This window comes from Sycon ciliatum, chromosome 12, assembly GCF_964019385.1.
Source record: "Sycon ciliatum chromosome 12, ocSycCili1.1, whole genome shotgun sequence".
In the NCBI taxonomy this organism is placed as follows: Eukaryota; Metazoa; Porifera; class Calcarea; order Leucosolenida; family Sycettidae; genus Sycon; species Sycon ciliatum.
In genome coordinates, this window is record NC_088654.1 from 26,255,981 (window position 1) to 26,269,423 (window position 13,443).

Consider the following 13,443-nt stretch of genomic DNA (forward strand, 5'->3'; position numbering starts at 1 on the left):
CATTCCTATGTGCAACGGTTTATGAAGAAACGCAGCATAGTCTCACGCAAAACACAAGGAGAATCGAGAGACGCAGATTCTGCTAGTGTGCAGCACTTCCGAAACTGTTGGTGTCATGCAGGTCTGCAAGCAGTCGAGGGTCCGGAACTTGCTGAGCCACAGCATGTCTTCCCTGAACTGGACAACGACATCGCACAATTGAATGAGCTTGACGACAATCTGCCAGTCGCCTGCCCACCATCAGATGATACCGCTACAATCGTTCAGATGCTTGCAGAAGAAGAAGAAACTCCAGAAGAGGATGATGAAGGAGAAGCTCTGCCTCCTCCACCACCGCCTTCCTATGCAGAGGTGTTCAAGGCATTAGACACGGTACGAAATGCCCTCCATTCATCGGGAGCGGGCGAGCATGTTCACCAGCATGTGAACGCTGTTGAGACATTCCTCGCAACGAAGCCACGAAGGACACACCAGTCTACATTGGACCCCTATTTCTCCACCAAGCAATAATATGTGTACAAACGCAAGAAAGAAACATTCTTCTCCCCGCGACGTTAACATGTGTACATGTACGATGTATAATGTTTTATGATCATCACTATGGCCGATGAAAAATGTATGCAATGAAATCATTTTGACAAAGAAATCGTATATTATAGCCGATATATTACTATAGCCGATTATTACTATAGCCGATCCGATATGTATAGAAAGGGGTGGTTTACGAAAATGAATTTGAGAATACGATCACTATAAGAGGTATATTACTATAGCCGACAACCCTATAGCCGACAACCCTATAGCTGACAACCCTATAGCCGACAACCCTATAGCTGACAACCCTATAGCCGACAACCCTATAGCCGACAACCCTATAGCCGACAACCCTATAGCCGACAACCCTATAGCCGACAACCCTATAGCTGACAACCCTATAGCTGACAACCCTATAGCTGACAACCCTATAGCCGACAACCCTATAGCCGACAACCCTATAGCCGACAACCCTATAGCCGACAACCCTATAGCCGACAACCCTATAGACGACAACCCTATAGACGACAACCCTATAGCCGACAACCCTATAGCCGACAACCCTATAGCCGACAACCCTATAGCTGACAACCCTATAGCTGACAACCCTATAGCTGACAACCCTATAGCTGACAACCCTATAGCTGACAACCCTATAGCTGACAACCCTATAGCTGACAACCCTATAGCCGATCCACACTGTATGAGTAAATAGAGAGATTCTGCAAAACGAAAATTCAAACCAAGTTTCTCGACAGGCAAACCAAGTTTCGCGACAGGCCTTGCGAAAATGTGCTCGAATTTTCGAACGAACTTTGTGTTCTGCACATTTTCGTAGTTTGCACGCGCCAAGTGCATGTACGCCATGACCCGATCTCACGAAACTTCCCACGAAAGTTCATTCGCGCTCTCTGCAAGTTTCGCGTCCAAAGTTGTGACAGTTCGTGCGAAGTTTCTCACTTCATGACGTCGAGCGAAAGTTTGTACGCATTTTCATTCTGCAGAACTTCTCTATTGCTTCCTATAATCAGTATGTTGCCTCTGATACCCATAGTCAAGGCGGGTTCCAGTGGCCGGTGAATAAATACATGGAATAGAAGTTGGTTGGTGACTTACTGGCGTCGGTGAAAATAGCGACCAAAATGGAGGTAAAGATCACAAATATTTGGGTCCGATGACCCCCCTCCCCCCCCCCCCCCTTCACTTTTGGTCTGGCAATAACCCTGAGATGGTCGGATATACATGTATGGTCAGCAACAGGAGGATTGCCTGTTGATTGCGAAGGCATGAAACTCAGTGTAGCGACAGACTAGCTTTGCTTACCCTTGTTGTACTGTGTATGGTCAGACATGCGGTCAGACATGCGATCAGACATGCGATCAGACTGATGTACACGCATATTGTTAGATTGACAGCATGAAACAAGGTGGACGACTGTGTTCGGAAACAGTGACCGTACTACAACCTTCCGCGGTTGGCAGAGCCTTGTTTCATGCTGTCAATCTAACAATATGCGTGAACTACAACAAGGTTTATCTAATATTAGTTTTGAACTAGTATTGGGTTATATACCGTACTGGCAATATATGTTGCCGCGTAACGCGTAACGCAGGGGGGTGCGGCGTAACGCGCGACCAGGCTAGTGCGACAAATTTTCGTTGAGTTCGTAACGCGCGTCCGGCGGGGTGCGACGATCTTTTCATTGCAGTTTGCACTGCAAAAAAAGGCTGAAAACTGTGAAAGCACGTGTACCGCGTGGTGAAAAGTTCAAAACTGGACGCAGCAGGAAGTCCTGACACTCGAAGGCGCATCATTCAGTGGTTGGCGATCTCAATGGTTTCTTCTTTCCCGAGGTCGTTTTGCACTCTGATAGTTAAAATATACAGTCTTGTATTGATATCGTTGTCGCCCTTTGCCGTCGGGTTTGTAACAGTTGGATAGCAACTGAATTTCTGTGCCTTCAATGTGGATGAAAAGAAAAAGTGATGCGGCAAAAGCAAAAAAGTGATGCGGCAATAGCAAAAAAGTGATGCGGCAATAAAAGGACTGCGGCAATATAGAAACCTGTGTAACGGCTCCTGTGCGACTTTGCATGTAACGCCCTGCGTGCGGCAAACATGTGCCAATGTAACGCTTCATGGCCTCACTGCGGCAACATATATTGCCAGTACGGTAATACCATGTACACGCATACGTCCACACACAGACAAACATCCCCCCCCCCCCCCACACACACACAGACAAACATCCCCCCCCCCCACACACACACAGACAAACATCCCCCCCCCCCCCCCCACACACACACACAGACAAACATCCCCCCCCCCCACACACACACACAGACAAACATCCCCCCCCCCCACACACACACACAGACAAACATCCCCCCCCCCCCACACACACACACAGACAAACATCCCCCCCCCCCCACACACACACACAGACAAACATCCCCCCCCCCCACACACACACACAGACAAACATCCCCCCCCCCACACACACACACAGACAAACATCCCCCCCCCACACACACAGACAAACACCCCCCCCCCCCCCCCCCAGTGTCTGCTCCAGCGCCGGGTGAGTCGGGTAATCCACCCGGTTGGGCGGCGCTTGCACCCGGTTGAAAAGATAGTACCGGGTCACCCGTGACCCGGTTGGTACGAGTACTTTACACTTTCGAACTTTGAAAGGACTAACTACATGGCTTGTATGTGTCAGATACTTCTTCTTCTTCTTTCGTAATTTTCTAATTCCTGTCCTCTCTTTTTCTAAATGCGGCTTAGCCATTCGCCTTTATTTCATTGGGCCTAGTTCCCGTTTATTGTCCGAATTAAAATAAACCAACCAACCAGTTAAAGCATGTGACTCGGCTGGTGAGACAGCGCCAGGTACATGTGTACCCGGCTCCAACCCGGTTGAAATGGTTGCGCCAGGTACACGTGTACCTGGCTGTCCTACAATCCTAGAGCAGACACTGCCCCCCCCCCCCCCCCCCCACACACACATTCTACTGTTAATAAAAAGTGCTCACCTTGCGACAATACATGAGAGCTCTGACGGACTTCGTCTGCTTGATGCAACACAGCGATATGTTGAGGTAAAGCTTGAGCAGGGCCTGTTTCCAGATGTGCTCCTCTTGCTCGCTATGTAAGTTGATGTTCTCCAGAAGGCCGATAGCCTACGCACAACCACAACAGAGGGACGATACGTAATTGTCAATTGTATTTATAGCAATATCTCATGGTGCAGCGGTAACAAACACTGGCAACACTGGCTTGCCCTTTGATGATGGCTATTGCCGGAGGCAATGATACTTGATAGCGATGCTACAGCAGAAGCCATGGCAACTTGTGGCGCTGGGATTAGCATCAGCAGCCGCAGCAGCAGCATTAGCAGCAGCAGCAGCATTAGCAGCATCAGTAGCCATAGCAGCATTAGCAGCATCAGGGTCAGCAGCATCAGCAGCATAAGGTGCAGCATCAGCAGCATTAGCAACATTACCAACAGCAGCATAAGGTGCAGCATCAGCAGCATAAGGTGCAGCATCAGCAGCACCATCAGTGGCCTTAGCAGCCTTAGCAGCACCATCAGTGGCCTTAGCAGCCTTAGCAGCATCAGGGTCAGCACCAGCAGCATTAGTATCAGTAGCCTTAGCAGCATTAGCAGCATCAGGGGCAGCAGCATCAGCAGCATCACGGGCATCAGGGGCAGCAGCAGCATTAGCAGCTAAGACCATAGCAGCGTACCATGCCCATTCTTACCCTTCCATATTTGCTCATGGCCTTGCTGATCATCTTACGGCTGAAGAAGTCATTACCAGCCTGTACGAACAATGAATGAATGCGTACACACACACCACACACCCACCCACACCACACAAACCACACACACACACACACACACACACACACACACACACACACACACACACACACACACACACACACACACACACACACACCACATGCCATGTATACCATGTATACGTCCGTCGCAAGAGAAGCACGGAAATCTGAAAAATGCACTGGATGTGCACCCACAGATTTTCTCATAGCAACGATAGCGGACAAGATCCGAACGAGACAGATCAAGACTAGCGCCAGATAACTGCCCAATCCACACAACCTGCGAAGCCATGTTAATCGACCACCAATGCACACCTGGTCTACACCACACAGACACAGACACACACACAGAAACACTCGAGCACACACACAGACACAGACACACACTCAGACACACACACACACACAAATACACACACAAATACACACACAAATACACACACTCAAGCACACACGCTTTGGGCTGCTCCTACCTCCCGTTCTGCATTGATCACAGCCAGGATTTGCTCAAATGGGGCAGCTTGCTTTTCCTCCTGAGAGAGAGAGAGAGAGAGAGAGAGAGAGAGAGAGAGAGAGAGAGAGAGAGAAGAGAGAGAGAGAGAGAGAGAGAGAGAGAGAGAGAGAGAGAGAGAGAGAGAGAGACTTACAGTAAGTCAACAAATATTCGCCGCATATTTATTTAAACAAACGGCGAGGAGACAATAATTTGATAACCGCAATCAATAAAATTAGCTGAACCGACATTTGTGTACTTTATTCATGCAATGTAAGAACGGTGGAGACGATGTGCAATAAAACGATGAAAATATGAAGAAATGGTGTAGAGAAAAAATATGGATTCAAACAAGTTTTTGTACAACACTCGTCATATTTTTTCTCTACACCATTTCTTCATATTTTCATCGTTTTATTGCACATCGTCTCCACCGTTTTTACATTGCATGAACAAAGTACACAAATGTCGGTTCAGCATATTTATTTTCGGCTATTTTCGGCCTGGTCATATTTGGCCGAAAATTCGTTGCGGCTGAAATTTATTTTCCAATGTTCAGTGTGACAGTGTATAGGTGGCAGCAGTACAGGCAGAAAATTTGATGTGGCCGAAAGGGGTTTTAGCCCTGGGATGCCGAAATTTGAATGGGCTGAACATTTGTAGACTTATAGTAGCGTATCTGCTGGAGTATAGTGCGCACCTTTAATAGATATGCTCTTTCAGGCCCTAATCACAGGTACGCACTATGCTCCGAATATGAAAAAATTGAAAATACAATCATGTACTTTGCACATCGAAAAGTAGTGCAATGCCTCAAACTATTAGTTTACCACCTCTGACCAGTCCTAAACCATATGTGTGTAATAGTAAGTATGTACTGTCCAGCTACACTAGCTACACTGGTACTGGGTACTGGGGTAAATCATGATGAGTACGAAACCCACAACTGTAGCACAGCCCAGCTACACTGGGGTAAATCATGATGAGTACGACACCCACAACTGTAGCACAGCCCAGCTACACTGGGGTAAATCATGATGAGTACGACACCCACAACTGTAGCACAGCCCAGCTACACTGGGGTAAATCATGATGAGTACGACACCCACAACTGTAGCACAGCCCAGCTACACTGGGGTAAATCATGATGAGTACGACACCCACAACTGTAGCACAGCCCAGCTACACTGGTACTGGGGTGAATCATGATGAGTACGACACCCACAACTGTAGCACAGCCCAGCTACACTGGGGTAAATCATGATGAGTACGACACCCACAACTGTAGCACAGCCCAGCTACACTGGGGTAAATCATGATGAGTACGACACCCACAACTGTAGCACAGCCCAGCTACACTGGGGTAAATCATGATGAGTACGACACCCACAACTGTAGCACAGCCCAGTTACACTGGGGTAAATCATGATGAGTACGAGACCCACAACTGTAGCACAGCCCAGCTACACTGGGGTAAATCATGATGAGTACGACACCCACAACTGTAGCACAGCCCAGCTACACTGGGGTAAATCATGATGAGTACGACACCCACAACTGTAGCACAGCCCAGCTACACTGGGGTAAATCATGATGAGTACGAGACCCACAACTGTAGCACAGCCCAGCTACACTGGGGTAAATCATGATGAGTACGACACCCACAACTGTAGCACAGCCCAGCTACACTGGGGTAAATCATGATGAGTACGAGACCCACAACTGTAGCACAGCCCAACTACACTGGGGTAAATCATGATGAGTACGAGACCCACAACTGTAACACAGCCCAGCTACACTGGGGTGAATCATGATGAGTACGAGACCCACAACTGTAGCACAGCCCAGCTACACTGGGGTAAATCATGATGAGTACGACACCCACAACTGTAGCACAGCCCAGCTACACTGGGGTAAATCATGATGAGTACGACACCCACAACTGTAGCACAGCCCAGCTACACTGGGGTAAATCATGATGAGTACGAGACCCACAACTGTAGCACAGCCCAGCTACACTGGGGTAAATCATGATGAGTACGACACCCACAACTGTAGCACAGCCCAGCTACACTGGGGTAAATCATGATGAGTACGAGACCCACAACTGTAGCACAGCCCAACTACACTGGGGTAAATCATGATGAGTACGAGACCCACAACTGTAACACAGCCCAGCTACACTGGGGTAAATCATGATGAGTACGAGACCCACAACTGTAGCACAGCCCAGCTACACTGGGGTAAATCATGATGAGTACGACACCCACAACTGTAGCACAGCCCAGCTACACTGGGGTAAATCATGATGAGTACGACACCCACAACTGTAGCACAGCCCAGCTACACTGGGGTAAATCATGATGAGTACGACACCCACAACTGTAGCATGTACATTATACAAACGTACGCATCAATACTCTTATGAGACATTCTGACAATGGTTGCACTACAGCACTGCCTTTCTGATTGATAACTCTCTGAAATCTAAGGCTGCGCATTATACTCCGGATATGCATATACCTTAAGCGTTGCTCCAAAAAGGGGGGGGGGGAAGGGGGTGCGCACTATACTCCGGTGCGAGTTATACTCTGGCAAATACGGCGGTTGAGTGGCGCAGGCCAATATAGCTACAGTGTACATGCAGCTTGTCATGCTGTGCTAATACATATCAGTGCAGTAATGTAGGTTGGTGCAAGTGACAGCTATGCACACACTTTCCCAGGTGTCTCCCATCCATGACATGTTGGCTTGCACACACACACGTACGCACACGCACACACACACACACACACACACACACACGCATACATGCACACACGCATACATGCACACACGCAGACACACACACGCAGACACACACACACATAAATACACACATGCACACACATGTACACACACGCACACACACACACACACACACACACACACACACACACACGCATACACACACGCATACACACACGCATACACACACACACAAACACACACACACACACACACGCATACACACACAGCAGGGTTCGCACCAAGTCATGAAAATATTATTCAAGGGTTTTCAAGGGCCCCAAACCCCATTTTTTCAAGGACATTCAAGGACATTAGTTGGTGGGCTAGCCGTTGGTTGGAACATCGCCGCCATTATCACTCAGAGAGAAGACATCGCGCTCAGAAGAAGAGGTGTTCACGCTGCGTCCAAGAGTGAACTATTGTGCTCTTTGACCCTCCATAATTCCTCTGAGAGAGTGCCTGGGAGATAGGTAGCTTGGAAATGGCCGTAGAACGTGCTTTCCTGGACGCAATATTCAGCCATTTCTACCGTCTTCTTCAACTTGATATATTTCGAAAAAAATGTTATTTTTCAGGGTTTCTGCACTGGACGCGTTTGGGATCGAAAATCTCACCTGCGCAAACAGGCTGCGCAGCTCACGCGCTGAGATCCCTATCAGTACTACCAAGAGTGGATCCACTCTTGGTACTAGATCTACGGACTACAGTACCGGTTACGGGTACCCAGCAGTGCGCGTAGACCTACTGCATGAACGTGAGTAGATCTACCGCATTCAAACCCAAAATCAAGGAAAAACTCACTTTTTTCAAAAATTCAAGCACCCACACGAAAATTCAAGGATATTCAAGCACTTTCAAATCCGGCTTTGACATTCAAGGACTTTCAAGGAATTCAAGGAGTGGTGCGGACCCTGACACAGTCACATATACAACCGCAACTACCCCGAACACTGCAGTACATATACTTACTTTTGAGAAATCGGCAAAGTCGTCAGCTGCTTTGTGATCAATATACTGCAGCATTTCAATCTCAAACAACACTGTACACACACATACATACATACATACACACACACACACATGCACACACACACACACACACACACACACACACACACACACACACACACACACACACACACACACACACACACATGTGGACACACACACATGTGGACACACACACATGTGGACACACACACACACACACACGTGGACACACACACACACACGTGGACACACACGTGGACACACACACGGCACTCAGCAATTCGTGAACAACTTTCAATGGAATGTCGAATCACGAGAACACGAAACTGTAGTCCCATAGAACATAGGTATGTTGGAGGGAAACGTGACAATATTACATACTCATTTTCAAGAGAGGGTATCATTTTCACTGGCTCTTAGAGACTATTCGAGATACTGGGGCACTATTCAAGAGAGGGCTCTAATCGCGCAAGTACGGTAACCATGGTAGATGGGTGTATTTTGTGAAAACAAATCTGGGTGAGGTTTATAATGCAATGCGGCTTATACAGTCGTCCCTCTCTAATCCGGCACCTTTTGCAACGGAATTTTCTGCTGGATAAACAAGGGTGCTGGATTATCAAATCCTTCCCTCCAACCCGGCCCACCTATTAAAACATCCATGTTTGTGTCGTACGTCAAAACGTAGCAATTTTCTGTGTCAATCCAAGTACTTTGTGGAATGCATGTCTATAACATACACTAGCATAGGATATTCCCAAGTGTATGTTACATGTGTTGTCAAGAGTTCATAGTTATGAACTCTTGGTGTTGTGTATGTTACAATGCTCCTTGACAGTATGTGATGTACAACTGCCGGATTAGAAAATCGAATTATGCACAGTTTGAGTGATTTGTTGCAGAAAATCGCTGCTGGAGGCGGAATTCAAGTGCCGGATTAAAGCGTAGAAAATGAACTGAAGAAATCCGTTTTGCCAGAAAGTGTGCTGGTTTGCAAGGGTGCTGGATAAACAAGTGCCGGATTAGAGAGGGACGACTGTACCCCGGAAAATACGGTATAATATCCACAAAGCACATCGCCTAGTGCGTGAAACTCACAGAGTCGCAACGAATTGTTCACCCTCTTCTACTTGTGGTAAGTAGTTCTGCCCCTGGGCATCGAGCACTCTTTTAGACAGCCTGCAACCTTTCTGTTGTAAACGGACTAGATGAAGATTAGCGACAGGTGCTAGAGACTGCCCAATCCCCCCCCCCCCCCCCACAACAAACACACACAGACACACACAGAGACACACACAACACACAGACACACACAAACACACAACAAACACAGACACACACACATACAACACACACAACACACACACAACACACACACACACCATGGCAGCAGCTAAGCGCTTACTGGTTGCCTTGGCAGGGATCCTGGGTGGACAGCCCATTTCCCCGTAGCTATACTCGGGGCTGATGAGAAATTGAGCAACCTCTCCCTTGCGCATTGTTGACACTCCAATCTGCCAGCCAAGAAGACATTCACCTGTAATGGCATGAGCAACCAACAACAACAACAACAGCAACAACAAAGACAACAACATCAACAACAACAACAACAACAACAACAACAACAACAACAACAACAACAACAACAACAGCGACAGCGGCGGCGACAACAACAACATGTGAACATCAAAACGGCATAATATAGTATTATCTGACGTTTGTTGAAATACGATCGGGCGTTAACCCTTTAGGACTCCAGATAATTTCAAGGAAAGCACTAGGTACGCAAGCCCAGTTACTTATCTCGTCGTAACTTTGGTGTCCTTTGGCCAATTTTGGTGATCTTGGGCTTTCTGCACAGGACACTGGATCGCAGCAAGCGGCAGAGCTGAGGCGGCAGCTGATATGCACGATGACGGCACTATACCTGTACCCGTAGCTTTAGCGGTCAGTTGACTAGGCAGACAGTGTACTGTGCATGCACACACACAGTTTACATACACATTTTCCTTCTCTTATGCCAACACAGCTGTTACGACGGCGGATGTAGCAGTTATTGGCTGACCACACGATGGATGGCGGGGCATCTTCCGTGAACTTTTTATTCAGCAGCTGCCCGAGAAAGCCCGGTTGATACTAGCATCTAGCTCGGAGACGACGCTGCCACTTGGGGCTATCACTAACATCGCTCATAGGATTCCGGCAGTTTCTGCCACAGCCAGCACCATCTTAGCTCTTCGGCCTGCTGCTGCTGCTGCAACCATGCAAGACAGCACAGTCACACGACTAGAGCTGTATTGCAGGCGATGGCCAGTTGTCGGCTGAGGTGTCTTCAAGTCTTGACAAACCTTCCCGGTCTTTCGGTGCCCTGCGTTCTGCTGTCTTCGGGAACCACCACATCTCCGTGCGAAACAAGATTCACGTTTACTCCGCAGTCGTCCTCTCAACGTTACTTTACGGCTGTGAGTCATGGGCAGTCAAGGCAACTGACACCCGCCGACTGTCAGCATTTCACAACCGCTGTTCTCGCTATATCCTTGACGTCAGCAAGTCGGAGCAATCGTTGACAAGAAAAAAAAGAACCCAGACAAATTAATCGATGGCTGTTCCGGCAAACATTCTCTAGCCAGTATGGCAGAGGTTATCAACTTCTCCATAATTGTGTATTCAAGGCAATGCCTGGAATACACAATGCCTGGAATGGTCCGTAGAGAGTGTGAGCGATGACATGTCTTTCCATTTTTTTTCTTGTCAACGGTTGCTCCGACTTGCTGACGTCAAGGATAAAGCGAGAACAGCGGTTGTGAAATGCTGACAGTCGACGGGTGTCAGTTGCCTTGACTGCACATGACTCTTGTGAAAGTACAGAAGGAGTCATCAATGAAATCGTTTGAGATATCGCTCCAGCGCAGTCTGCCAGCTGTGGCGACTTATCGTCGGTTTGGATAATTCGTGACATTTCACGTCTCATCGTCCCGCACTGCACACCGAGCTGAACCTGGAGCCCAGTGCGATGCCTTCGCCGTCTTGATGGCTGGGGCAGCGATGCTCTCCTTGCCAGAGCCACGTCGAGGATCGGAAGAATTCCGCAAGTCTGACCGATTTCGATCCTTTGGTCGACAACGGACCCCCCCCCCCCCCCATTCAATGAGCCGGTGCAGCATGTAGACATCTAGATCTTATTTCGAGTGTTTCCGGATGACAAGTCAAGCACTTTGCTTCTTCTTTCAACAGAGTATAATTAGAAGCTCTTGGAGAGGGTCAGAATTCCAGACACTATTTAACACCCACTGCTGCTGGTGAATTCTGTATTCGATTCAGCCAGGGCCATTTCCAGGATGGACATTGTCCAATCCTCATCCCTGCACATAGTGGTGTCACCGACTTTGGCGATTTATTGGAAGCGGACGACTCGGTGTTACTCCACATCATGTTGGAACCCGAAGAATCGTATTTCAGGGTGTCTCGTTACATTTTAAAATGAAGAAGTGATGCAACGTATCCATGCAGCGTTGAGGCTGAAGATGTTGACGTTAAGGAATTTATCCGGATCGTCAAACTAATCAATGAACGCAAATGCCTTCGACTCTCTGATATGAAAGTGGTTGAAGCTGAAGCGATGGAGTCAAGACGAGAGCTACCAAGGTAATGAAGCTTGAAATTACCATGGAATGCGTGAAGATAGAAGAAGATGGAACTAGCAACGAAAAAACGAGCCGAATATTTGAAAATACAGTTCAAAATAATGCAAATCTATGAGTTTTCATTCATTGTTTTCAATAATCCATCCCAGAATCAGAGGGTCTTACCCCCACCGGTTGAACCTCCAACACCCTCAAAATCATTTTTCATGTAAAAAAACAGGGTGCCCATTTCTTACCCCCCAAATGGGGTACTATCAATAATACCAAGAGTACATGAAAACCAGAGTGTGCAGCTCGGATCGGTGGCTGTCACGGCGGAATTCCGTGATTACATCATTTTAGGGGTCGTCCATAATTATCGAACTTTTTTCACGAAACGAAACAATTTCGTTATGGGGTGGGAGGGGGTTGACCAATTTCGTTTCAGAAAACTTCGATACATGTACATGGCCGTAGGAGCAGTGACACACTTGCGACTTTTGTTGTATACGCATGTATATCTCAACATGTTTTTACGTTCTGAGGGGGAGGGAGGGAGGGGTTGGGTCTAAACTAAAATAATTCGTTTGGTGAAAAAAGTTCGATATTTACGGACGGCCCCTTAGTGATGTAGTGCGTACAAGCAGGATTCAAGCAGGTCTCTTTCTGCACAACTGCAGCTCAGTTGTACGCACTACGCCATTTCCCGCCTCAGATCTGCGCCAAATATGATGTAATCACGGAATTCCGCCGTGACAGACACCCATAGCAGAAAAGGCCCCAAGCTGCACACTCTGGTTTTCATGTACTCTTGATAATACCCCATTTTCCGGGCAGGGCATGTGCCAATCAAAGAACCGGCTCGACATATACTACTGTGGTGAAACACTGGCACATACCTTGACCCAGTCGGAACAAGTGCTGCTCATCACGAAGGCGACTTGAGTCAAACGGCTCCTCCGAGTATTCAAGATATCCATTGTAGTGAACTAAGGGAGAGAGAGAGAGAGAGAGAGAGAGAGAGAGAGAGAGAGAGAGAGAGAGAGAGAGAGAGAGAGAGAGAGAGAGAGAGAGAGACAGAGAGAGAGAGAGAGAGAGAGAGAGAGAGAGAGAGAGAGAGAGAGAAAGAGAGAGTGAGAGTCAAGCTCGAATGCTAGTCCGTGTC

The 13,443-nt window shown here is 47.7% G+C and overlaps 1 protein-coding gene across 1 annotated transcript in view; it reads right to left on the reverse strand.

Moving 5' to 3' along the window:
- LOC135827813 (inactive peptidyl-prolyl cis-trans isomerase FKBP6-like) overlaps window positions 1–13,263 on the reverse strand; it is a 19,005-nt gene extending 5,742 nt beyond the window's left edge. The window contains exons 1-6 of the mRNA XM_065340242.1: window positions 13,178–13,263; window positions 10,061–10,192; window positions 8,635–8,705; window positions 4,856–4,915; window positions 4,299–4,358; window positions 3,569–3,715 (exon numbers count right to left, since the gene is read on the reverse strand). Of these exons, the coding sequence (XP_065196314.1) occupies window positions 3,569–3,715; window positions 4,299–4,358; window positions 4,856–4,915; window positions 8,635–8,705; window positions 10,061–10,154 (432 nt within the window). The 5' untranslated portion in view covers window positions 10,155–10,192; window positions 13,178–13,263. The remainder of the gene's footprint in view (window positions 1–3,568; window positions 3,716–4,298; window positions 4,359–4,855; window positions 4,916–8,634; window positions 8,706–10,060; window positions 10,193–13,177) is intronic.
- Window positions 13,264–13,443: the final 180 nt, after the last annotated feature.